The sequence below is a fragment of the Marmota marmota genome, unplaced genomic scaffold (genome assembly GCF_001458135.2).
Source record: "Marmota marmota marmota unplaced genomic scaffold, marMar, whole genome shotgun sequence".
NCBI classification, from domain to species: domain Eukaryota; kingdom Metazoa; phylum Chordata; class Mammalia; order Rodentia; family Sciuridae; genus Marmota; species Marmota marmota.
This window is the reverse complement of record NW_026000229.1, coordinates 43,626,186-43,650,444: the sequence shown is the minus strand read 5'-3', so window position 1 is coordinate 43,650,444 and position 24,259 is coordinate 43,626,186. Positions and strand designations below refer to the sequence as shown.

General features: G+C 37.8%; 1 protein-coding gene across 6 annotated transcripts in view; it reads left to right on the top strand.

Moving 5' to 3' along the window:
• The window catches only part of Fmn1 (formin 1), a 399,662-nt gene that overhangs the window by 95,725 nt on the left and 279,678 nt on the right, over positions 1–24,259 (top strand). For 5 of the 6 annotated variants that reach the window (XR_007343831.1, XM_048793077.1, XM_015480854.2 and 2 more), the window contains one exon: positions 10,793–10,968. The exons of the other annotated variant lie outside the window; for it this stretch is intronic. Coding sequence is in view for 4 of the 5 variants with exons in the window: in XM_048793077.1 (XP_048649034.1) it covers positions 10,793–10,968 (176 nt within the window). In the remaining variant the exon portion in view is untranslated. The remainder of the gene's footprint in view (positions 1–10,792; positions 10,969–24,259) is intronic. 6 annotated transcript variants of the gene reach the window in all.

Sequence of the window (24,259 nt, the reverse complement as noted above, 5' to 3'; positions counted from 1 at the left end):
CGGCCACATTTGATTCACAATGCAGCATTAATTCACTAAAGAATTTTCGATGCTTTACCTTTCTTTGGTGGTCAGGCTTATTTAAATGCATTTCTTACCTTTTTTACTTATTTTTTTATTATAAAGTAACACTTTCTTACTGAATAAAATTTGAAGGTCCATTGGAAAAAATGTAGAGAGTACAGAAAAATGTAAATAAAATGAAACATTTTGCTATCTTTCCTTGCATACATTAAATTAAGGTAAAAAATGTACTTTGTACCTCATATCATACCTTGAATACTTTTTTACATATAAATATTCTTTGAAAATATGATATTAAATAACTTTATAATATTCCACAATATTGGCTGTATTATAACTTATGACTTTAGTTTCTCACTTTTTTTCTATCATGTATCATATTTTGATGGACATCTTATATATACAGATCTTGAAAACAAAGATAGTCTAGTCTAGGAAAGATTCATACAAATGGAATTTTATAGGTTAAAGGATAAGAACATGTTTTAATATTTTAGAACAGGAGTTGGTAGACTTGTTCCATAGAGTCAAATAGTAAATATTTTTGACATTGTGGTCTATTTGGTCTCTGCTGCTGCTGCCACTTTCTTTGTCCTCTACTTTCCTCCCTCTTCTCCTTCTCCTCCTTCAAAAGTGTTAATAAATAAATAAATAAATAAATAAATAAATAAGGTTGCGGGCTGTATTTGGCCCCAGTGCTGTAGTTGCCAACCCTGTTTCAGAGATATATTACCAAATAACTTTTCAAGGTTATAGGCCAATTTACTCTTTTATTGGTAATCTTAAAGACTATTCATTATCTTAATATTGATATGAAGGACTTCCATTCAACGACTCATTCTTGTACTATATCATTATTCAAAATGTAAAGTTTCACCTTTTCTGCTATTTTTAGTTTTTACTTTTTTTTCACCCCAGAAATTTAAGACTCTAGACACAATTGAAAATATTCCTCTTAAGACATTCCTTTTTAGTCACTGAAACCCAATAAGAACACCTCTATGTAGGAGTATCATCATTTCCTGATTAGTGACCCCATGGCTGTGTTCCCTACTGGAAGCTTACCTCTTTTAGGCACAAAGACCCCAACACCTCCACACCCAAGTTTGCATGGATAGACAGAGAAAATTCTGGAAGTATCTATTAGATGTAATAGTGGTTCTTAGGAAGTATGTTCTAGGAGAAACAGGCCATATTTTTCCTGCTAGTTGGAGGCATATGCTTAACCCTGGAGAGATTGCAGATTTTTCCCAACATCAAACATTGGAAAGATGCAGAGATGGTGATTCATACCACATATCTCCTTAAATTCCTTTTGGTTAGTGAAAAAAAACTAGGTGGCTTTTGGAGAATAACAGTAATATTATAAATTTAATTAAATGGAGATGCAAATTATAAGTGTTATGTCAGATGTGATATCCATACCAAATGTATCAACACAGCTCCTTGGACCTAATATACCTTTGTTTTTAAAAATGCTTCATTTTTATACTAATCAGTTCATCTTTATCTGGAAGGAACCATAACTGCTTTGCTTTAGGGACATGATAAATTTCCTATTCCATGATATAATCTGAAAGGAGTTTGATCATTTTCAAGCTCACAGAAGATTATATAAATCCATTCATTACCTTGCTACTATCATTCTAATTGACTACAGTGAGCTTTAGGTAGCAAGTACCTAGATGCTTTAGTAAATACAAACATGCTGGAGGGCAAGAAATAAACACCATTTCTGATTCCAATTATTATATTTGTCAGAGCCTGACAGAAAATAGATGGTACATTCAAAGGGTATAAACTGAAAACAACTAGAGATTGTGACCAAATGACAGAGTTAAGAAAACAAGCAAAGGTTTATGAGGTTCCCAGAGCTAGCAACAGCAGAAAGCCCTTGTCAATCCCAGGTCTGAAGGGGAAAGAAGGGACCAGTATTGTGTAAGGCTGGAATCATGGAAAAGGGTCATGAAGTAAGTTGTTTGTAGAAAAAAGTAGCCTCCTCCAAATTCTTGGTCCAGCAAGTGTGGATAGAGTGGCACAGCCTCTTTCTCCTGTTGCTCTCCTGTCTCTGTTCCTCATGTTGGAAATTCTCCTCAGCTGTCTTGCAATTTGACAGTGTGCCTGCTTCAGGTCTGGGGCCTGCAAAGCTATTCGGAGTGCCTCTGTAAGGATATTGGCTTTGAACTTCATGCAGCATGATCTGGGGTGGTTGCCTTTTGAGGAACCTCCAATGACATTATGTCCAGTTTCTTTCTTTTGAGCTGATCAAGTTTCTTCCAAAATAATGTCTTAGTAATTGCCTAACCCTAGAACTAAAAGTATTCTGGGACCCTCGTGGGGGAGAAAAGCTAAGTCCTCATTTAGCATTTAGGAAGCACATGATTACCAATTCCTCTGTTTCTATGCATCAGCTGGGCCTTACATCCCACAGTCCAGAGAACAAATGCTGATGACCAGAGTATGGGAGGGGAAGTCACTGGATGTTAAGTAAGGCTCACTTCATTGGCTTCATTCCAAACATTTTCTAATTTTCCCTGTGATTCTTCTTTGATTTATGAGTTAAAGTAGGTTATCTAATTTCCAATATTTGAGAATAAATTCCATATGCTCTTGAAAAGAATATGTATTTTGCAATTATTGAAAAGAATATCATAAATATCAGATGAAATTGATGGCTAATGTTTCTGATTTCTTCTATCTCCCTAAAACCCCACTGATTTCTATGGTCAACCTTTGTATCAATTACTGAGAGAGGAATGTTGAAGTCTCCAAATACAATTTTGAATTTATATATTTTTCCGTTCAGTTGTGATAGTTTTTCTTCATGTATTTTGCACTTCTGTTACTAGGTACAAATAGTACAAATTTAGAACTGTTATATCTTTTTGATGAATTGTCTCCTTTTTCAATGTGGAATTTCACTCTTTATCCCATCCTTTCCTCCCCCAAAGCTGTCAGTACTTCTACTGTCTTCTAGGTTTCAAATTCTGATAGGAAGTTTGTAATTCTTTTCTTTAATTTTCAATACATAATATCAATTTTTCCTGTTTCCTTTCATAATCTTCCTTTTATCATTGGTTATCAGCAATTTTATTTGTTATGGTGTTTTTGTGTTTATCTTGCTTTAGATTAATTGAGCTTCTTTGTCCTATATGATTAGAATTTTCATCATATTTGGAAAATAGAAGACAATATTTCTTTAAATATTTTTTTTTCTGTCCTAGCCCCCTGCTTCTAATGATATATGTGTTAGAATGCATGGCAATGTCCTGTAGGTCACTGGGGCCCTGTTAATTTTTTCCAGTCCGGAAATCGCTTTTCGGCAGTGGCTCACCTCATTTGTTTTACCTCTCCCAAGGATTATAGTATTAGACTGCTTGTACTTGAACATGTAAATATAGTTTCTTCCTATATGTATTTAGTTTTTAGCTGTTTATGGCAGCAGTTTAATTCTGGGTTCTGGGTTCAGAACTCAGTTCTACCACTTGCAATTAGATCATGAGCAAAAATTCACTTCCTATTTTATTGTTTTGCCATCTTTGAAATGGGGTTGCTACTGTCTTGCAGGATTATTGAGAAGATCCTCAATAATGTATAATGTTTATAAAGTACGTGACATACAGTAAATGTCCCAAGCATCAGACATTACTTACCCTTAAGCAAAAGAATTTGTTGAAAGGTAAAGTGAGTGTCAGTCCTTAATTAAGGTTTTTTGGGGCAAAGGATAGGGCTCTTCCTAAGCACTAATGCCTAGTGGAAAATAGTAAAATTCTGGTACCTAAGACACTTTGGCCAAAGAGGGTAATTTGGGAATCTGAATGTTCCGTAGAGGCCACTGTTGGACAGAGTATCACTTCAGTTCTACATTATTGGCCACTCAAGAAAATGCTCACACTTTTATGATTAGCAAAACAAAAGTTATTGATAGACAACTAGATCAGCCTTATTATCTCCTGTGCTGGTAATAAGGCTCTGTAAAGATAATTGGCCAAAACACCTGGGATGGAGCTAAAGTTCAGGTAAGAACACAGCTATACAGCTATTTCTCTTATTTCAAATCAGAAAAATCATCAGAAGGACCAGTATTTTTCTTCTTTTTGATAACAGCAGTGAAACAATGGAATGCATTTTGTAGCTTTGTTTGCAAGGGTGCTCAGTGTCATATTTTATTCCTAGCTCTTACATGTTTACCATTAATATTAACAAATTTACCTTTTTTTCTTTGTTATGCTTGTCATGTATATTCATATTTTTATGAGTCTCTTAAGGTCCTTTCATTTTGGAGTTTAAAAAAACATTCGTAATATATTTTATAATTAAAGGCTTAGTATTTTGAAGTTTTTTCTTTATCATATCTCTTTAATTAATAATTACATCATATCTCTTTAAAACTCAGGATTCCCAGTGGTGCTACTATTCAGATAATAATTGGAATAATGCGACATTAAAGGAGAAATGTTATTCAAATTTACTTGTAATGAATGCTACATGACGGGTTTTAGGTATCATTGTTCTTCATTTCAATAATACTTTTAAATAAGTGTATTCCTTATAAGCAGATATACCAAATTTTTTGATAATTTAGGAATTTGAAATAACAACATCTGATTTCTTGAATATTTGTTATCTGAGAATAGACAGAGGCTCCTACTTTCTCAGTGCATCCTACAGCCTTCTAAATTCAGTGCTTTCCTGGTCTTTTCTGAACCAGACCTTGCCGAGCTGCACCTGCTTTCTGTCCACTTACAGCATCAATACTGCTCCTTTCTTCAAATACGGGCCCCTTTTTCCAGGTGTTAAAATATTCAGCAAAAGTACAGCCATAAATGAGTTTCTTGGCTTGAGTATTATTTGCCCCTCATTTAACATCTGTATTCTTCATAGGAAAAGACCATGGGAGAAGGTGAATGTTACAATCACAATAGCATGTGTTTATATGCCTCTGTAACATGCTATTTCATTTAAAACTGTGCCTGTAAATAGTTTTATTCATGGCTCGAGGCTTATGTGTTTGACCTTCAGGGAGGAAATGCAGGGTGTCTGTGAAGGACCCTGAGGAACAGTTGTTTCCCGAGATGATCAGCCACTTCCTTGGAGCTATTCCACTTGATGACATGAGTTCTATTTTTAGAATTTGAACAGATTTGGGATCTGCTGCACTGCAGTGCTTTCATGAATTCTCATGAGCTTAATTATTCTCTTTATTTTATTTGACAAAAGCTGTTCCTTCACATGAATGTGTGATAGTTAATATGCCCTCATCGCATACGGGTTAGTTTATTTAAAACAGGGACTTGTTTATATTCCCCACCAAATCCACTCACCCTCAGCCCAGAAAAAGTTTCCTAAAAAAAATTGAGCCTGGTTCAATATCAGGTATGCTCTTACTATCTTCACTTTATTGATGAAGAAATAAAGACTCAGGGAGGTTTGGTAAATTCACCAAGGTCAAACAATTAGTAAAAGTCATAGCCAACAACTGAGCCACCTATCAAAGCCTTGTGCCCAGGCTGTCAAGCCTTCATGTGTACTAGACCTTATCATTCTCCTCTGTGCAGGGCAATAGCGTCCTTCTCTAAGTACATTAAGAGATGTCCCTAGAACCAGGATTTTCATTCTGTCTTTACCACTAACTGGAAGTGCTGGGAATGTTGCAGTCTTCTTCCCTCAACTTTAAAATGAGCAGGTAGGCAGGGCGACTTACAAGAACACTTCTAATTCTGAATTCTGGTTTACTTAATTTGAGTGTAAATTTCTGGCAATATCTTGTTTGATGGCTGTGATACTTCCTCATAGATTCTCCGGCTGCTGAAGCCTACTCCCCAGCCCTTTCTATTTCTCCATTCATGACAGCCTCCTTCCACCTAGCAGTACACACTCCACCTGTCGGTCCCAGCTCATAATTTTGCTCCTCAATGCTTCCCTCAAGGACAATTAGAGGCTAGGATGGGTAGATAAGATACTTTCTCAGAATTATATCTACATAGCTAGTTTAGTTACCTGGTATCATTTAACACCACTGAGAATGAAAATGGGGGCAGTGGCTTTGGCAAGTATTGATTTCTAATGGACAGAAACCATTATTGCCAGTGCTCTGGACATAGATGTGAATGATTATGCATATGGGCACACTCCCTCTCTACCAGTACTTAACAATGTCACTTTCTATTAGTTGTGTGTCCAGATTGCTGTCTCTCTGCCTTGTAAGAACATGTTTGAATAACATAATGGAAGACAACCTGTCTACCTTTACATGTCAGTTCTGATGTTTGCGGTTGAGAAAACTTCACCTCTTTAGGTTTAAGTCAAGAATGATGGATGGCCTCAGGAACTACAGCATAGGAATGAAAACTCATGAGGGTTTCAAGCTGAGGGGTATTTTCCCCCTCTTTTTTGGAGGCATAACCACTTCATCATTTCTGTCAAGTTAGGGCTTTGCATGACAAGAAAATTAGAAGAGAAAGGCTGAAAGGCACTCTAATTTTGTTCCTTAGGGACTTTGTCTAGATCTTCTGATTTTATGCTGTGTTTTGAAACTTCTCTTAGAAGTGTGTTTATGTGTGTGTGTGTGTGTGAGAGAGAGAGAGAGAGAGAGAGAGAGAGAGAGAGAAGGGAGAGAGAGATTGATTAAGGGTAATTAATGCCTGGTAAATAAGGTTAATTGGTTTTTTAATGAAATGTACACAGATCTTGGTATGAATGAGGAAATGGGTGTGCCATGAGTTTTCACTTTTCAAAAACTCATGCATTAATTGGTTTCAGTACAAAATAAAAATTCTATAGTCTTCAAGCCCTCAGTGAAAAAGTTAAGTTTTTAAGTTATAGATCTGCTGTTAGGGGCAGATCATAGAGTATATGAGGCACTATTTTAACAAATAGGCCCCAATTCTCAATGGCTTACAACAGCTAGTTTTTGCTCCCATTTATTGGCCCAAGAATTGACCGAGGTTCACTTGATCTTAATGTGAGTTTAGCTGAACTTGGTTCTAGGCTGCATTTGTATCTAGGCATGTTTCTAATTCCAGGATCCCCTGGGCATGCCTGTCTCATGATGATAGCAGAAGCACAAAGCAGGGTGTCAAAACACCCTTTTATGACTTTGGTGCCCTGTCATATTGCCCACATTCAGTTGACCAAAACAAGTCATATGACCAGACTCAACTTCCATGATATGAGGAAATCTACAACTTTCACTCCAATGCAAGGAGCTACAGAGGCAATAGAAAAGGCCTTGAGTCCGTAATGGTAATGTAGGGAGGGAGGGAAGAAGTTGAGCAGTAATCCAGTGTACTACAGGTAGAGAGCTTGATTCCGTTTTGGAAAGATGGTTTATAGATACTGCCTCTGTTTTGAATGGCATATTACCTTTTCTTTCTGTCTGCTTTTATTGCTTTGATAATTGACAGCCAAACCCCAGGCTGATGTTATAGGTTAGCACCAGGAAGTGCAGCTCATCATTTGAATGGTTGGAAAAAGCACAGACTTTCAAAGTGGTCACAAGGTAAGTCACCTACCTGTTGTGTATCTGTGCTGTATGTTGTATTAACCATGGTTGGCTGTAGAATTAACCTGTGTGTGTATGTGTGATTGATCAAGCTGTTGAAATGTCTTTGAGGAACAAAATAATAAATATTGAATAAAGCAGATTTGTAATTTGCACATTAAAGGAGAAAACATGATTAAATAAAAAAAGACACTTTCAGCTTTTTATAAAAGGTTCCTGAAAATCTAACACTCTAAAATCTGTAATAGAACCTAAATGGCAGTTAACTGTTTTGAATATACCTAATTTCAGGTAATTTTTCTCTTTCAAGTTTACTCAGCTGAAGAGAGTAACATGGATACTACCTATTTCAATAATTACAGACACACCTTATTTTTAACTAAAATATTTGTGTTTTTATTATTAAAACTCTGCATTAAAAAAATGACTTCACAAATTTGTTATTATTTTTGGAAAGGTGAATTTGTCCTGTGTTCTAACTGATTTTGTCTGACTTTGGAGAATAATGGCCTTCATGTTACTTGTTTCTTCCCTCAGCCCTTTCCTGTCCTAAATATCCTTATCAAAATTGTTACGCATCTTGGTTTTACCTTGCATGTTTTCTTCATAGGGATATTGTCTGGTTAAATATTAGGCAATTAGAAATTGGCTCTTTAAAACTGAGGCCATCTCTAGAATCCAAGTTCATTTTGTTGTTGTTTGTTTTGGTGCTAGGAATTGGACCCAGGGGTGCTTAACCACTGAACCACATTCCCAGCCCCCCCTTTTTTTTTTTTTTTTGAGACAGGATCTTGCTAAGTTGCTTAGGGCCTCACTAAATTGCTGAGGCTGGCTTTGAACTTTCAGTCGTCCTGCTTCATTATCCTGAGCCTCTGGGATTACAGGTGTGTGCCACGCACCTGGCCAAGTTAGTTTTTATTGTTTCCTCTTAAACTTTCCATTGTTTTGGCTCTGCATGAAGAGTGAATTTGATTGTATGCCTCCCCTGATTACTGCAGTATTGGATAGCCACTGGAGGCATGCGTGTGTTTGCCGTGTGTGCACATGTGTTTATCTAAGCCCTTGTTATCTTGGGAATTTACCACTTTCTCAAACCTGAATGATGAACTTAGACTCACCAGACAATGTGCCTCTGATGATATAGATGTCTTACCTTAGGTGTTGTACACTGTGTTTTGTGATGTACATATCATGTTTTTTATTGTTTTATTAGTATGTGTGAACTTGACCAAAACCAGCAAATAATAAAAAGTGAAGGGATTTAAAATGAGGGGTCCGATTAGTAATTAAATGTTTTGGAAGTGAGTTAGTATGGTAAGAGCACACTATACATCGAAAAAGGTATATCTCTTCTTGCCAATCATGGGCTGAAATACCCTAGGAGGGGGATGAATTATGTACATAGATGTTAAAGGAGTATGAGCTTTAATTTCTTCATCTATTGAAGTACACTGACTTCCTCTCAGGAAAAAGTGAAGGTACTTAGCAGTCTGCCTGCTTCCTGAGATAATTTTAGGCAGTAGTCTTTTTCTGTCTTTGGAGCAGGGTTGCTCCAAAACATGTGGCTTCCTAAATGAAAGCTTAGGAGACCATCTGTCTGCAGACAGTAGGTAGCAAGGGGCATGGCTGAAAATGCACTCATTCTAGAGCATCTGGCCCTCTAGAGGTCTCACCTTCTAGGCACCCTATGTCACAGAGGTGAGAATAGACTTATGAGGTCCTGTACTCTCATTTTTCTCAGTGACTGCAACAAAGTGGTTAGTGGAAAGCTTCCCAGGGCACCTGTAGAAACATTATGACCTGTATCACTTTCACTTGAAAATGTGATTAAAAACAATGAACCAAGCAAGCAATCAAAAAGTAAAGCCTTACTAGTTTCAAAGTTTCTTTCTTCTAGAATGCTACTCTAATATAAAAGGAGAAGCATGTTATGTATGCTGATTTATTCTCAGCTCAAGTTACTTGTAAGTCAGGTACTCAGTGTGGTGGAAGCCGTTGGTTGTCTTTGGGTCACTGCCAAAGAGACTCTGACAGAGTTATGTGTAATAAACACCCTATCATATGTCCAACAATGATCTCTCCTACAAAAGTACACTGAGCCTAAATCTTTAACTTCCACCCAATTACTTAATATTTTGCCAAGGTTGATCACAGGCATTAAAAGAGGACTAGGAATTTGAGTGTTATCTGGGACTTTAGAGATGATCTGATCTAATCTAATATTCTCCCAAGGGTGTTCCAGTAAAATACAAATGGTCTGCAACATATTATGCAGATGTCCCTTTAAATGAATCCTGTGGTCAAATAAGTTTGGAAAACCTTGTTATACAGAGTTATGTTTCTTTACCAAAGGACTTCTCAAGGTCTTCAGTATGCAAACATGAATCCTGCTCTCCAAGGGATACAGCATGTGGCTTTTCTGACCACAAAGTCCTTCTAGTGCAGAACAGAAGTTGCCAACTTGAGAATGTCAGTCAGAGGCCATGTAGCGTAGTCACTAAGAGCATGTCCTCTAGTGTTTAATGGCCTGGGTTCAAATCCTAGCTTCACCATTTACTGATTTTATGATCTGGAGCCCATTGTTTAACTTCTTTGTGCTTCAGTTTCCCCATCTAAAATGGGAATACTAATGATATGTAACTATAGGTTATTTTAAAAATTGAAGAACAGGGCTAAGAACAATGCCTGGTGCTATTATCACTCTGACAGTTTTGGTGAGAATGAGCCAACTTAGTACCCTCAATTTGAGAGACAACTGAAGTGAGTCCCAAACAGGTTACTCATACAGCACTCACTCTTTCAACAAACCATGCATGATGATTCTGTCCCCAGAAACATAAATGAGCAAGGCACAGTTCCTGCTCCTGAAGAACAGATGCACTAGTGACTTGGTTCAGGTGACACCAATTAGTAGTAAAGCCAACAGCCCAGGCCTTCTGATTTCTGTTAACAGCATCTCCTCCTGATTTCATTCTGACCTAGCATGAATCATGAAGCCCAGGTTGGTAAGCATAGAGTACAGCTAATAGATTTATCCTTTTAAGTTGTGGTGAGGGCATATGTTTTAACTTTCTGTTGGTGTTATCCAGAAAGAGTAATTGGTAGAAGCACTTTTGGAGGACAGCAAATTCTAAAATTAGAAAGAGAAGAGAGAGAGAGTCTGAAAAGGCCCTTGTAGAAGTTCCCCAAATATGGAAGGATGGATAGGAGTTCCCCATTTCATTTCAGAGGCTGTGTCAATGATCATCTTCTCTGTTTGTTTAGGTATCTCCTCCGAGAGCTTTTCTTGGGACTGCTTCAATGAGCAGACAACTAAAGACCTTCCCTCCAGGGATGGAAGTGCATGGGTCCTGGGCTACAGAGCAGGCCCACCCTGTCCATTCCTTCTTCACGAGGAAAGAGAGAAGTCAAACAGAAGCGAATTGCACTTGGATCTCAATGTAAGTAGAAATCTTTGTGTTGTGGTTCTTTGTGGTCAACACAAGTTCACCTAATATGCATTTAATATTAATTTTGCATATAAAGCTCTCAAGGCTGCATTTTGTGTGTGGACCAGTATTTTGATGAATCACTGGGTTGTAGAAAAGCAAGTTGTATCTTGGTGATCTGAAATGTGTACACTAGAAAGTGACTATGTTTATAATTTAACCGAATGTTTTTTCAGAGTACTCACATTAGCTTTGCTGCCTAAACTTCATTGTGGGAAAATTTATTTGCTGATGGTCATTTAATATCATTTTACTAAAAATTTATGAATAACACATGACAGCTGACTGGTATGCCCTGCATTCTCCAGTGAAACCCAAGTAGCCTGTCTTCCCGCACATCTATAAACCTTTCTTTCTCTCCAGCTGCTCAAATAACAGGTGAACAGGTTGGCAGGAAATCTGTCGAATACAGGATGACCCATTTAAAAAACATAGCCTTCTCCTTTCTCATTCACTTGTATGTTCATTGACACAGAAGCATTGACTCCCTAATACAAAGCATTGGGCTGGGGTTTAGCTACTTCCACATTTAGATGGCCTGATAGGATAGACCAGACTGCCATGGTTCTCACCACTCTCCTTTCCCCAACCTAGTTTCCTGCGGCAGAGGGGTTGAGCACTGGGAATCCAAGAAGCATTTTAGTTTTTCTTTCTCTGCTAACAGCAGTAAACGCCCTGCTGATAATCTTGTTCTCGGGTTTATTACTTTCCAACCTGGAACTATGCAAGGATGCGCACGGGTTAGACTTATGATCACATAGGCAGCAACATGGGTTTTCAAATTCATGTGTTAGGTGCATCATGTAGGTGGTAACCAGTGAGTAGGAGAACCTTGTATTTTTCATAACCATAAAACCATAGTCACTGCACATTATTTTAGAAAAGCAGTTGATATTAATTTTTATAACCAGATGTTTAGAATAAAGCTGGAAGATAACAGATTGATAGTTCTTCAGGTGATGGGGATTTGTAAAGTCTTGTCTTTGTCCTCCCTGCCTGAAAAGTATATCTTGAGATGTGTTTAAAGAAAGAAGTGTAACAGTGACATCTATTGGTGAATTACTTTAAATTGAGCAGGTGACAAAGGGAAGGAGGCCTTGGAATTCATAAAGGCTACTTTCTTTTTCTCATTTGTTGTATTCCTAGTTTTTATTCTTGTGAATGAAATTATTTTTTAACTTTACTAAATTTCTTACAATTCTAAAAATCATACACAATCCTTATAGACAATTAGAAACATGTACATACATTAGAAAAAAGAAATTAACCCATAGTCTCCACAGCTGAAAATTTGATATATTTGGACGATGTATTTTCAATGAAGCTTTTTTTTAAATATAAGTCTACTATTTTATAACCTTTTTTATTTTATAACCAGTTACTTTTACATTGCCTACCCATGATTTATAACATCTTTATAGATGTTATTTAAGTGATTGAATAATATTCCACTTAATGGTGTGCCAAAATTTAATCATGTTTTTCATTATTGGACGTTGAAGTTGTTTCTAATTCTAGAGTAGTACTACTGTTTGGAAACAAATACTATAACCACACTTTCTTCAATGTTTAAACTATTTCCTTATAATAAATTTCTGGAGGCAAATGATTTTGTATAAATATTTTTAGGCTTTTGATACATATCACTACATAAAAAGCCTATTATTATATATGTCATATATCACATATTGTAAGTATGCATTATCTATACATATACAATGCATGTGTAATACATGTATACATGTCTTTATATGCTAAATATGTAAGTTTGTTTAATATACAATAAAAATAAATGAGCATGTATGTTTCTTAGTTTTCCATTAGTTATAATTTTTAAAAATTGGAGGGAGTAGTTTCTTTGGATTATTATCTAGATCAGCATTGTTAACACTTGGACTTTGTTTACTTACCATGACCTATCTATTATAAATGATATTTTTAAAGAATAAAAATGAATTTCAGGGAGAAGAGACACACAGGTGAGGTCTGGAAGGGTCCCTGTGGAGACAGAACTCCTTCCATTTTTTTTTTTCTGTAGAGACCTTATCATGTAGGCATGATTGGTCAAGTAATTGGCTATTGGTGATGAACTCAACCTCAGCCCCTTTTCCTTCCCTGGAGGTCAGAGGTGAGGCTGCAACCTCTAGTCCTCCAGTCACATAGTTAGTTTCCCTGGAAGCCAATCTCCTATCCTTAGAAGCTTTCCAAAAATCCCCTCATTAATATAAACTCAGGTGTCATTAAAAGGGACTTACTCCTTTCACTTATATCACTCCTGAGCTGTTTTAGGAGCTGGGGCCAAAACCCAAATATTATTACAAAAGATGCTCCTATCACTTATCACATAAAATAATTTTAAGAGCTCTGGCCAGACACCAAAGATGAAGGCCAGATCCGTATGTCTTCTTATGTCACCATACCAAACAGCCAGTGTGTATTTCAATTCCTAAGCAACCAGCACTGTGGTCTTGTGGCTGTGGAAGTTGCTGTGAGGAGAGGCTCTGCAGGCTGATTATCCTGTAGTGCTCCTTCAGCATATTTGCAGACCATCCTGAGCAAATGACAAAGCTCTAGAGGACTGTACCCTATGGTCTGTCACCTCCACTTTTGTATTATGCGATTACCAAATATTGTTATAGAATAGCCTTATACTAAAAAACAATTCATGTCTGAAATTCAAATTTAATTGTGTGTCCTGCATTTTGTTGACTAAATCTACCAACCCTGCGTATCACTTTTGGGACAACGTTCAAAAGCACCAAATGTATGAGTTGCTCTAGGACAGCATCTATGTATGATACCACCTCAGTCATCCCACAGAGCCATTTGGAGCATAAAAATGAAGAACTTAGCCTTAAAGTGAAGTTTCCATGTTCCAGCAAACTAAGAGCTACCATTAACTGTGCACCTCAGTTTGCATTGTACCTCGAACCAGGCAACTGAATGTGGTGAGAGACTAAAGAGCCCAAGTGACCAAACTCATTACACCAAGGGCAGTTTCCTGAAGCATCCATGAGGGGAATGCTTAAGGATAGTTTGTAAAATGTCTATTAATAAGGCACATGGGGGGCTGAGGATGTGGCTCAAGCGGTAGCGCACTCCCCTGGGTCCGATCCCCAGCACCACATACAAACAAAGATGTTGTGTCCGCTGAAAACTAAAAAATAAATATTAAAAGATTCACTCTCTCTCTCTCTCTCTCTCTCTCTTTCTTAAAAAAAAATAAGGCATATGGGTAGGGAGAAAAGGTACTAGGACAGGTGCAGCCTGAGATTGAAAACAGAGCTATGAAAAGCAGAGGAGGTAAACAGTCATCAGAGTTACTTGTTGGTTGCAGGAACCTTTGAAAGTAGGACTTGGCATGCCAGCTGTTAATATACAAACTTTGAATTCATATTGGTGTTCCTAGTTTACAAGGATCATCAGTCTCTTTATTTGTGAATGCTCCTTAGTGAATTGGCTTAATTGTCTGGGGAAAACACAGCATCAGAATCAAATAAGTTGCACTTTATGAACCAAAGGATATAATCATCAATTCCACATGCAACCTTGAATTATCTAAGCCAGTAACAAGAATTTAGAGGTACTGATCACTTTCTAATGCCAGGTTCAGTTCTCTGCAGTATTATTGTGTCTACTGTGCAAATCAGACAAGAGGTTCAGTGAAGACAGCAGCAGTACTTGAACCCAGGTCTGAGTATAAAGTGTTTAAATGTTAATCCCCTCTATCTCTTCACTACTTGGATACTTCTGTTTTTTTTTTTTTTTTTTAATGTGTGTGTGTTATTATTGTTGTTGTCTGTTTGTTTTCTTTTAATTTAAGAACAAAGGACATTCATTTAATGGGTAGAGGTTAACTCCATCATCAGTGATGATGATGGAGGACCAGGCTCAGAATTAGGTAGTTAGAACTACAACAAGTATTAACACACATAACTAGTGAAAATACTGCAGCTGCTAATCCGGGGCACTATATCCCTCATCATGTACCAGTCGCATATAGGTGAGGATATAAGCAGATGTCAGTTACCTACTTTCCTTCACTCTTAAATGGCAATCCCCACAGTGTAAACTAGATAGCACATCAATAACAAATTGCTCTCTGATATGGTGCCTTCGCATGACATGGAAAGGGGCCACATCTTTGTATTGCTTTTTTGAAAGCCAATGAGAATCACCCTCCCACTAAAGCCACAGGATTGACTTGCCCAAATCATTAGGATTAGAATATTCAGGGCAAATGGGGCTAGTACTGCAAGTGAAATGAATTCAGAAATATCAAAGTTGCTTGTTTCTTGAAGGAGTGGGTATATTTGTGAGTGTGTGTGTGTGTGTGTGTCTGACAGTGTGAGAAAGAGAGAGACATATGTCTGTTGGTGGTACAGTAAATGATCAAGAAATTAGCAAGGTAAAAAGAACAATTGCAATTGATGAATTTTTAATGGATTCTTTAAAAAAATCTTGTCTCTTGAAGTCATAATAAAGCAGTTGGAAAAAAACAAGCTGATATGATTCCAAATCCACATAAAATTTAATTGCTCTCTCAAATTAGTTCCAATTTTGGAATTGGTGTGGTGGTTTGGTACTACACTTCAATAAAAATCCTCTTTTGTGTCAAGCACAGAGTTTAGTCAACATGCCATTTCCACAATTCTATGACATCCACCTGTATATTCCCCACAAACTGCACGGTAATGATAAATCTGGTAACATACCACATTTCTTTGTAAAACAAAAAGAACAATAAACTTAATCAGTGAACCAACTTAATGGTTAATGTAGCTGTTAAATTCATTTTTCTTTGATCTTTATAACACTCCTTGTTCTTATTTCCTCTTTATATATTCTGACATGAAATAGTGGTTCATATAAAATTTGGATTCTCGATTGTATACACAGAGAAAACTTTGTAGTACACTTTCAGAACCTGAGAGAACACAGTATAGAACTGAGTTTTATTTTTTTTAAATGAGAAATTTCTATGGGAATTTTATGTAAGCAAGATGGCATATTGCTGTGGAAATATTTTATTCAGTTTCTCTAAAATTCATGTGGTTGTTTTTGACCTCCTTTTTTTGTCCCAAAAGTTTCACTTCTCTGTTCATTGGACTTAGGGTACTGTGATTCTCACATAGTCTCTTTAAACCCTGGTCTCTTTCTCCTCCAAGATGGGGGATGGGGTGGGAATTTGTGGTTAAAATTATAATCCCATATGGCCCATTGAGAATTTGAACTGCAGTAGCTGTTGAACAGAGGCCATTAGAGAACACGCCTATGTTAACATAAAGTTTCAATTTTTATGGCCTAAATATTTGTCTGTTGCCCTTAGGGTTTTTCTGAGTTTAATTAAGTCATTCTGGTTTATTAATATCATTATTTCTAAATTATATTAAGGACTGCAGCTACTACAGACATGTCTTGTATATGAATATCATAAACCTCCCTCTCTAGCTATAGAAAATATATGACCTTGGTTCTGGGAACATTAATTTAGAGTATTTCATGATACTTTTTCCAGTGTTGAAAATGACCACAGCGCTATATATATTTGTCTTATTAAATCTCCAATTAAAGTGGTGTGCCAAATGGCACCAACAGGCAATACATTTCAAAACTGTGGAAATGGGATTTTTCCTCGCCATCCACTGATCCCTGCAACCATAGTTGCTTCAGAGTAAGAGTAGTCACACTGGCCATCTGTGGATTAGGAATTGTAGCACATTTAATTCTTGAACAATTCTGAGTTATTATTTTTCCATTTTATACATGTGGACATCGGCTTAAAGAATTTAAAGAAGCTTACCTTCTTGCCTAAAGTGACACAGCTAGTGTATGATCATTACTGAATACTTCATAATGAACCCAAGTGCACCCCATTTCAAAATTACAGCCTTGGCCTCTTCTACTACTTTTTCTCTGCTCTCTCTTTAACTATGTTTAAAAATAGGATCCTTGGCAGTTCCTCATTTCTTTCTCCTTGTAACCTTAATGAGTGATATCTGTTTCCACATTTTTTTCTCTTAAAATGATTTCTTATATGGGTATTAAGTTCAAGGAATTATTAATGATTTTGAATTCACAATCTTTGTGTCTCTTTCTACTCTCCACAAACTTCTTCTGACTTCAGTAGGCAGTTGGCTTGGGTAACTGCATGATCTGTTTTTCATCCCTGTCTATATTCAATAGGAAAGAAAAATGTTATAAAATATCATGGCTCCTCCTCCTCCTCCTCCTCCTCCTCCTCCTCCTCCTTCTTCTTCTTCTTCTCATTATAACAAAAATAACAAACATTTATAATCAGAGGGATTCTATACATATCCTGGCTTTGCCATTCCTGAGTATGTAATCTTAGAATTGACTTAACTTCTTTGAACCTCAGTATATTAATTTATAGTAGTGCCCAATGCAGTGGCTCCTCGCTACATGTGGTTATTGAATTAAGTCAAATTAAAAACTTGGTTCCTCAGTCATACTAACCACATTTTTAGTTCTTGGAGGCCTCTGTGGTTGGTATTTACCACACAGAATAACACAGAAATATGTTTCCTTTATTGCAGAACCTTGCACTGGACCACACTAATCTAAATGGCATTAATGAGAGCTTTCTAATAGACGTATGGAAGGAACTAGGGTGCAAGAAAGCTTACCTAAAGAACCTAGCATGATGCTTACTGAGAACAACAATGATATCCTAAAAAATTGTTGGTTTTCTTCCTATTCTACCCTCATCCACCTCTTCTCATCCACCTCTACTTTGTTTTAGTTAAGTCTCCGCCTTCTCCAAATTTTCTACTGACTCCTCTAAATTTAAAAATATTTTTAAATGATAGCTGAATCTTTAGAGTTTGAACTAACTCCCAGAATAGCTTTCTCTTAAAAAGAAAATTAAGAAAGAAAAGTAAAAAAAAAATAACTAGTAATAGCAGGACCCAAGAGGGGTCTAGTTTTACTAATTGAGAAGGAGTGGAGTTATAGGCAGTAATGGGCATAAATAGCTTATTAGATGCCAGGTCTTCATCTCTACCTTTGATAAGGAGCAATTTAACCACAATGAGATGCGTTCTCCACAGACTTTGTGCCTTCTATTGTCGTTATCCAGGTGGGCCAATCATAATATTTTCTTCACTTTTGAAAAGCTCAAAGCCCTTCCGAAACCTGTCCCGTGAGAGATAGCTCCCACTTAACCGCTCCTTGTCCCATTAGCTTCACAAGTTCAGTTATAGCCTTTCTTTTTATTTTTAACATTATTTTATTTTGTCATCAACACTAAATCCATTTTCAGCGAACCTTTGAGATTGGTTGGTGGAGTCCAGTCTTAGAAATATTTTCCAGTGGGACCCTAACCAGTAACGTATTAACAACTTTGAATTTGCTTTTTATATTTGTAAGAGTGAGGAAATTTAAAACAAAGCAGCACCTTTCAAGTCTAAGGAACTGACCTAAAAACAGACATGCAAACAAACAACAAAGGGAAAAGAAAATGGTCAGTGCTCTGCTGTCCAGGACCTGTGTTCCTCCCAGGCCAGGCACTGTTTGGGAACAGCCCTTCCCCAAAGGACTAGAATGGCAGTGTCATTATCAGTATGCTTCAGTTGAGGTTTGAGAAAAGAATGAAAAGAAGGTCCAAATTCAAGGATTACTTGTTTTCTGAAATGATTGAGGTGGCTTAAAAAATCACCTTGGAGCTCAGGAAGTATAAAGAACAGGGAAAACTCTGTAACCTTCTGCAGTGCCTCCTGAGACCATGTTAGGCTAATTACTCTCCTCAGGTGAAACAGATGGAAAAAACCAACCCAGAAAGCACTGGCCCTGAAACACCCAGAGGGATGCCTTGGAAGATTTTTCTTTGGGACTTAGTTCACTTGTGGCACAATGGGGCAGTGGTCTAGGAAGGCATTGCATTTGTCTGACTGTCCTGGTACACAGTGGAGGGAGCTTACGGGGGTAGGTGTAGGGGATTATTCAGTTTCCAGGTGAGGAAGCTGCAGCACAGGGTGTCTGTGTAACTTGCCCATGGTCAAGCTTCTTACAGGGGCAGAACATGATCTGCGCCCAGGACGGTGCTCTTAGCTCTGCCCAGTGCCCTTGTTTCTTGATCTCTAAATGATCACACACCCTCTGCTCTCCTTTTTTTTCCCAGTTTCATAACATGCCCAGCCTCTCCTCTTCCCTTTTAGACTCTTCTAGTTTGCTCTCAACCCATTTTCATAGAAACGTTGATACCGTCAGGGGGAACCAGTCTTAGAAATATTTATATCGACTATTCAGCAGTAACAACAACAACAACAACAAAAACCCTTAATCACTGAGATCCATTCCTTGAAACAAGCAGGTGCCGCCTGTTTTCTTTTTAACCAATTAGGAGAAACAATTGCAGCTTTTGATAGGCTGTGCAGAGGGGCTAGGTTAATTGGTGGGGAACTCCATGCCAAGAAGGCAGAAGGAGTGCTGCAAAACTAGGAGTCTGAGGAGGTCACTGGTTTGGTCCCATCACAGTCCTGTGCATCAAGTAGAAGCAGAGTGTCCTCTCCATTTCAAAGATGTGGAAAATGGGCCTGTGGAAGATGCTGCTGAGGAAGAGGGTAGGATCACAGGGCCTATTGGAGGGTGGCGTGATGAGAGGAGTGTGAGATGGGAAGCCTCGTTCCCCGTGGAGATGCTGCACTTGAACAGGACGGCAGGCTCAGCACTCTCCTGACTTTAACTATGTTTATCTTTAAAATAAGGTCCAGCTAGATGATTTCTAATATTTCTAAAGACCCAGTCAGCTTCCCAACAATTCATTTCTACCCAAATTCTTCCATAATTTTATGTCTTTTGTATGACACCTCAACCAATCAAAAGATTTTTTAAAAAAATATTTTTTAGTTGTAGACAGACACAAACCTTTATTTTATTTATTTTTATGTGTTGCTGAGGATTGAATCCAGGGCCTCACACGTGCCAGGCAAGCGCTCTACTACTGAGCCACAACCCCGGCCCTCAACAGGTTTTTTTTGGATAATCCTGACATCATAATTTCCTCAGCCCTTCCCTTTTATACCAGACATCGTTCGTTAAGTTGAAATATATTTCTGAACAACAAGAACAAAAGTCCATCTTTACCCATGATCCTATTCCTCCTATTCATAGTGTACTTATTTTACCCAATCCCTTGCTCTGAAATTTTTCCCCATACCCTTTTAAAAAAATTTTTTAATATTTATTTTTTAGTTATAACTGGACACAATATCTTTATTTTATTTATTTTTATGTGGTGCTGAGGATCAAACCCAGGGCCTCGCACATGCTAGACCAGCGCTCTACTGCTGAGCTACAACCTCAGCCCCTCCCCACATACTTTCTACACTCTTATTTACCCTTACTAATTCTAATTCCACTTTCTACTTGTTTCAAGCAATTGCCACATGAACCTATTCAAATAATTTTGAGAGGTTAGAACCAATTAATCACTAAAATCAGTCCCAGAGCTTGAAATAAACTGGACAAGGAGAAACAGGACAATTAGCCTGACAGTGGAAGCAATCTCCTTTGCCTTTCTGGGGGCTCTTTGAGATTGTGGAGTAAATAAATCTAACTTGAAAAACATGGGAAAGGGCTCCGTAGAGGATGGGGGCCTTCAGAAGTTTTCTTTCTAGGCAGTGTACAACTTGCACAAAGTGATATAAAAATAGTTTTTAATGCTGATTTCTTTAATACGTGAAGGTCACAGAGCTAAGCACTACAGCCTGTAGGTGGTGATGTGCCTTCTGTTGTAGTTCTTTCAGTCTTATCTCAACAGTATCCACTGGCTGGATTGATGCCCATATGTTGTCCTGAAGTAGAACTAATTCCAGCTTCTATCTAGTTGAGAGGATGGTGAAATGGTAGGAGTGTTCACTGGTAGGACATTCTCCCCACAAATATTATGTGCAGATTTAAAAAAAATTTTTTAGTTGTAGATGGACATGATACCTTTATTTTTATTTATTTATTTTTATGTGGTGCTGAGACTCAAACCCAGTGCCTCACATGTACGAGGCAAGGGCTCTGCCACTGAGCCACATCCCCAGCCCCCTATGTTCAGATTTTAAATAGGAACTCTCTAACAAATAGTTATGAAGAGTATCATGTGGATCAAATGCTGCTTAGTTATATTTTTTAAAGAGAGGAGAGAGAGAGAGAGAGAGAGAGAGAGAGAATTCGTATTTTATTTATTTATTTATTTTTTAGTTTTCGGTGGACACAACATCTTTGTTTGTGTGTGGTGCTGAGGATCGAACCCGGGCCGCACGCATGCCAGGCGAGCGCGCTACCACTTGAGCCACATCCCCAGCCCCTGCTTAGTTATTTATCCTATATACTGACTCAGTTGCCTGAGGTGGACCATTTTCATTTGGCCTTTTGCACCGATGTGGCTATTAGACAGTTTATGTGTCTCATTACAACTCAAAGAGAACCAGTTGAGGTTATAGTGGGTTGTAAAGAATGAAAGTCTTGGCTTCCACTGGTTTTGTGTAGCAGGTGCTTCCCAAGTATTTATCACAATGTGATATGACACTGAGATAAATAATGTCCAAGAAAGGTGATTATCTCCACTCCTGGAAGTATTTAAACTTTAAATAGACTCATTTTTCAAGACCAACCCACTTAGATCATATTTGTGAGTTGCTTATTTGAATATTATAGTCCGAAACACTTTTCAAATCCCAGAATGTCTTCTGGTCATGAGAACTAGTGGCCTGGAAGAGTAAGTATTCAGATTTCCGAATTACCAGGCTTCTGCTCTTCACTCCTCCTCATATTTAAATGGTCACTGCTTGCTTTCATTCAAAATTGTTTCAGCTCAGCTGCTGCTATTCAGACTGAGTCCTGGGTATAGAGTACTTGGCTACTTTTTCTGAGCAAAGAATTTCCTCTTTCTTGGCTGATGTCCCTCCCAACTACACATTTCATGATGGTGGCAGGGTGGAGTGTCTTCATCTCTGTACACCAGACCTAATTGGTGCTCATTAATGACACTGGATGAGTGAGTCTTTGCAATTGAAGTTGTGCTTCATAAATGAAGGGAATAGTAGGAGGAAGCTGGAAAAGCTCTTGATGTGCTCAATTCCAGCAGATTCTATCTTGTCTATGGCCAATAAACAAACCTGCTAAGTGTTACTGGAGTTTTTGCTTGATTTTTTTCCCCCTAAGAAGCATCTCTAGACTTCTTCTGAACTAATAGCATAATGGGCATCCTCAGGGTAAGTTTTCATGAACTCATTTATACTTTGGTGTCATCCTGGAGGAGAAGTGCATCTTGCATCTTAGAGTCCACCAACAAGCTGGACTGAAGCCCCTCTGTACTTCAAGTCTCAGCTGTGTGTGGCATCCTATGAGGGCAGGAAGTGTAGCCCTGGGCTGTAGAGGAGTGGTTAAGAATATGGATTCTAGAACCTGTCTGTCTGGATTCAGATTCTAGTCCTACCATTCTGTGGGTCTCTAAACATGTGCAAGCTGTTTAATATTTCTGTGCCTCAATTTCCTAGCAGGAAGAGAATAATAATACTGACTTTATATAGTTGAGATTTATATCAAATGGTTAATGTATGTGGAGCACCAAAACCAGCTTGGAACATAGTAAATATTCAAATGTTAGGTATTATTTACATTATTCCCCATTCACTAGCTTAGTTAGTTACCTTCTTTTGGTTTTGGTTTTATTTATTTAATTTAATTTTTTAATTCTTGGTTTCTTAACTTTTAAAATGAGCCTCAAAACACTTTACATACTTAGGGCCAAAGAAAAATTTCCTTGGACCAAAGACTTGCCCCACTTTTCATGAAATTGGTGGGTATTGAGAGGATGCTGAACCTTATAATTTCAGTTCCACAGTGTGGAAGAACTAACACACCCTTCCAGTTTAGGTCCTATTTTTGTCTGTTGAGGGGCCTGGAAACTTATTCTGGAAATCAGTCATTAGTTGTGTTGCAGAAAATGAAAGGTTCTCACCAAGTATATGTGGTGTCTCCACCCCTCACCCATCTTTGCATATGTATCTCTTAAGAAGAATGATCTATGATCTGGTGAGATAATTCTTTCTCATAATCTTGAAGAAACAGAAGTCTGACTTTTATCAATAGGCATTTCCTCTAGACAGCAAGCTTGTGCTGAGACTTAAATGACACCATTGATTTTTTTTCCTCTAGTGTCCTGGTGGTTTTTGATTTAACTTTTACTTCAGTTAATAATCCCCAAATAAGTTAGAATCAGATGCAAAGAGGAAAGTACCCATTTAGACACAAGATCAAATCAAGGTTTAGAAGGTGTTGGTGGGTTATAATGATGTGTACCTTTTTTTTTTTCAAATTTGTGTGAGGGTTCCTTTTGAATACATTGGAAAAAAAAACATTGTTGCAATCAGAATTTCTCAGTATTAATGAGCATTATCTTTAGTATTAGAGAATATGACTCAAGTTATCCAAGGGTGACTTGCAGCCATTCCCCACTTCAGATAAAGCAAGACTGTCATTTTGCTGGTTGCTATGGCTTCTGTTTTGCAGAAGAAATTGCTGTTTGTGTTTAATACTTGGCTGCAATCTTCTTGGAGGTTTGCTCAAAGAGAGTTGGCAATATCCGTTAAGCCAGTTTGACTCTTCTCTCAATCCAGCACAGTGCCCTGTCCATTCCAGCGGCTCACTATGTGTCTGCTCACTGAACTAGATTTGAAAAACATTGAGACTTTCAGGTACAACAGGAAGGCGCCCCAAGAGGCAGGTAGGCAGCTAGGAAACAGTGCTTCAATTTTCCCCCTGTCCTTAAGTTGCCAGGTTCCCAGCATGTAACAGAGTGGTAGATATTACATTAAACTGATGTTTAGAGGTTGTTTTGTGTGTCTTTTTTTTTTTTTAAGGCAAAATGGGTCTATGGTAGACACCTGACAAAGGCTTCAGATGTTTTGCCCACTAGGGGAATGTGGATCCTCAGGGATCTTTGATGAATTACTTTGCCTAACAAGGCAGAGCATGTGTTTCATTGTGCTGTGTGCCAGATTTGTTTAGGTGATTGGAGCACTAAAGCAGAGAGGGATGCTCTGCCTTCTTCTGCTACCAGGATTCCTAAGGAAGCCAGGAAGTCAAAGCTTGATGTTGGCACAGGAGTGCAGCTGGTAATTATTCCTGCTGAGCTGTTTACTCTGCCACCTAATGGTTGACAGACACTGGGTGTGGTGGGCGTACTTTCCTAAGTACCTGTTTGTAGAACTCAGGCAGCTAGGGCAGA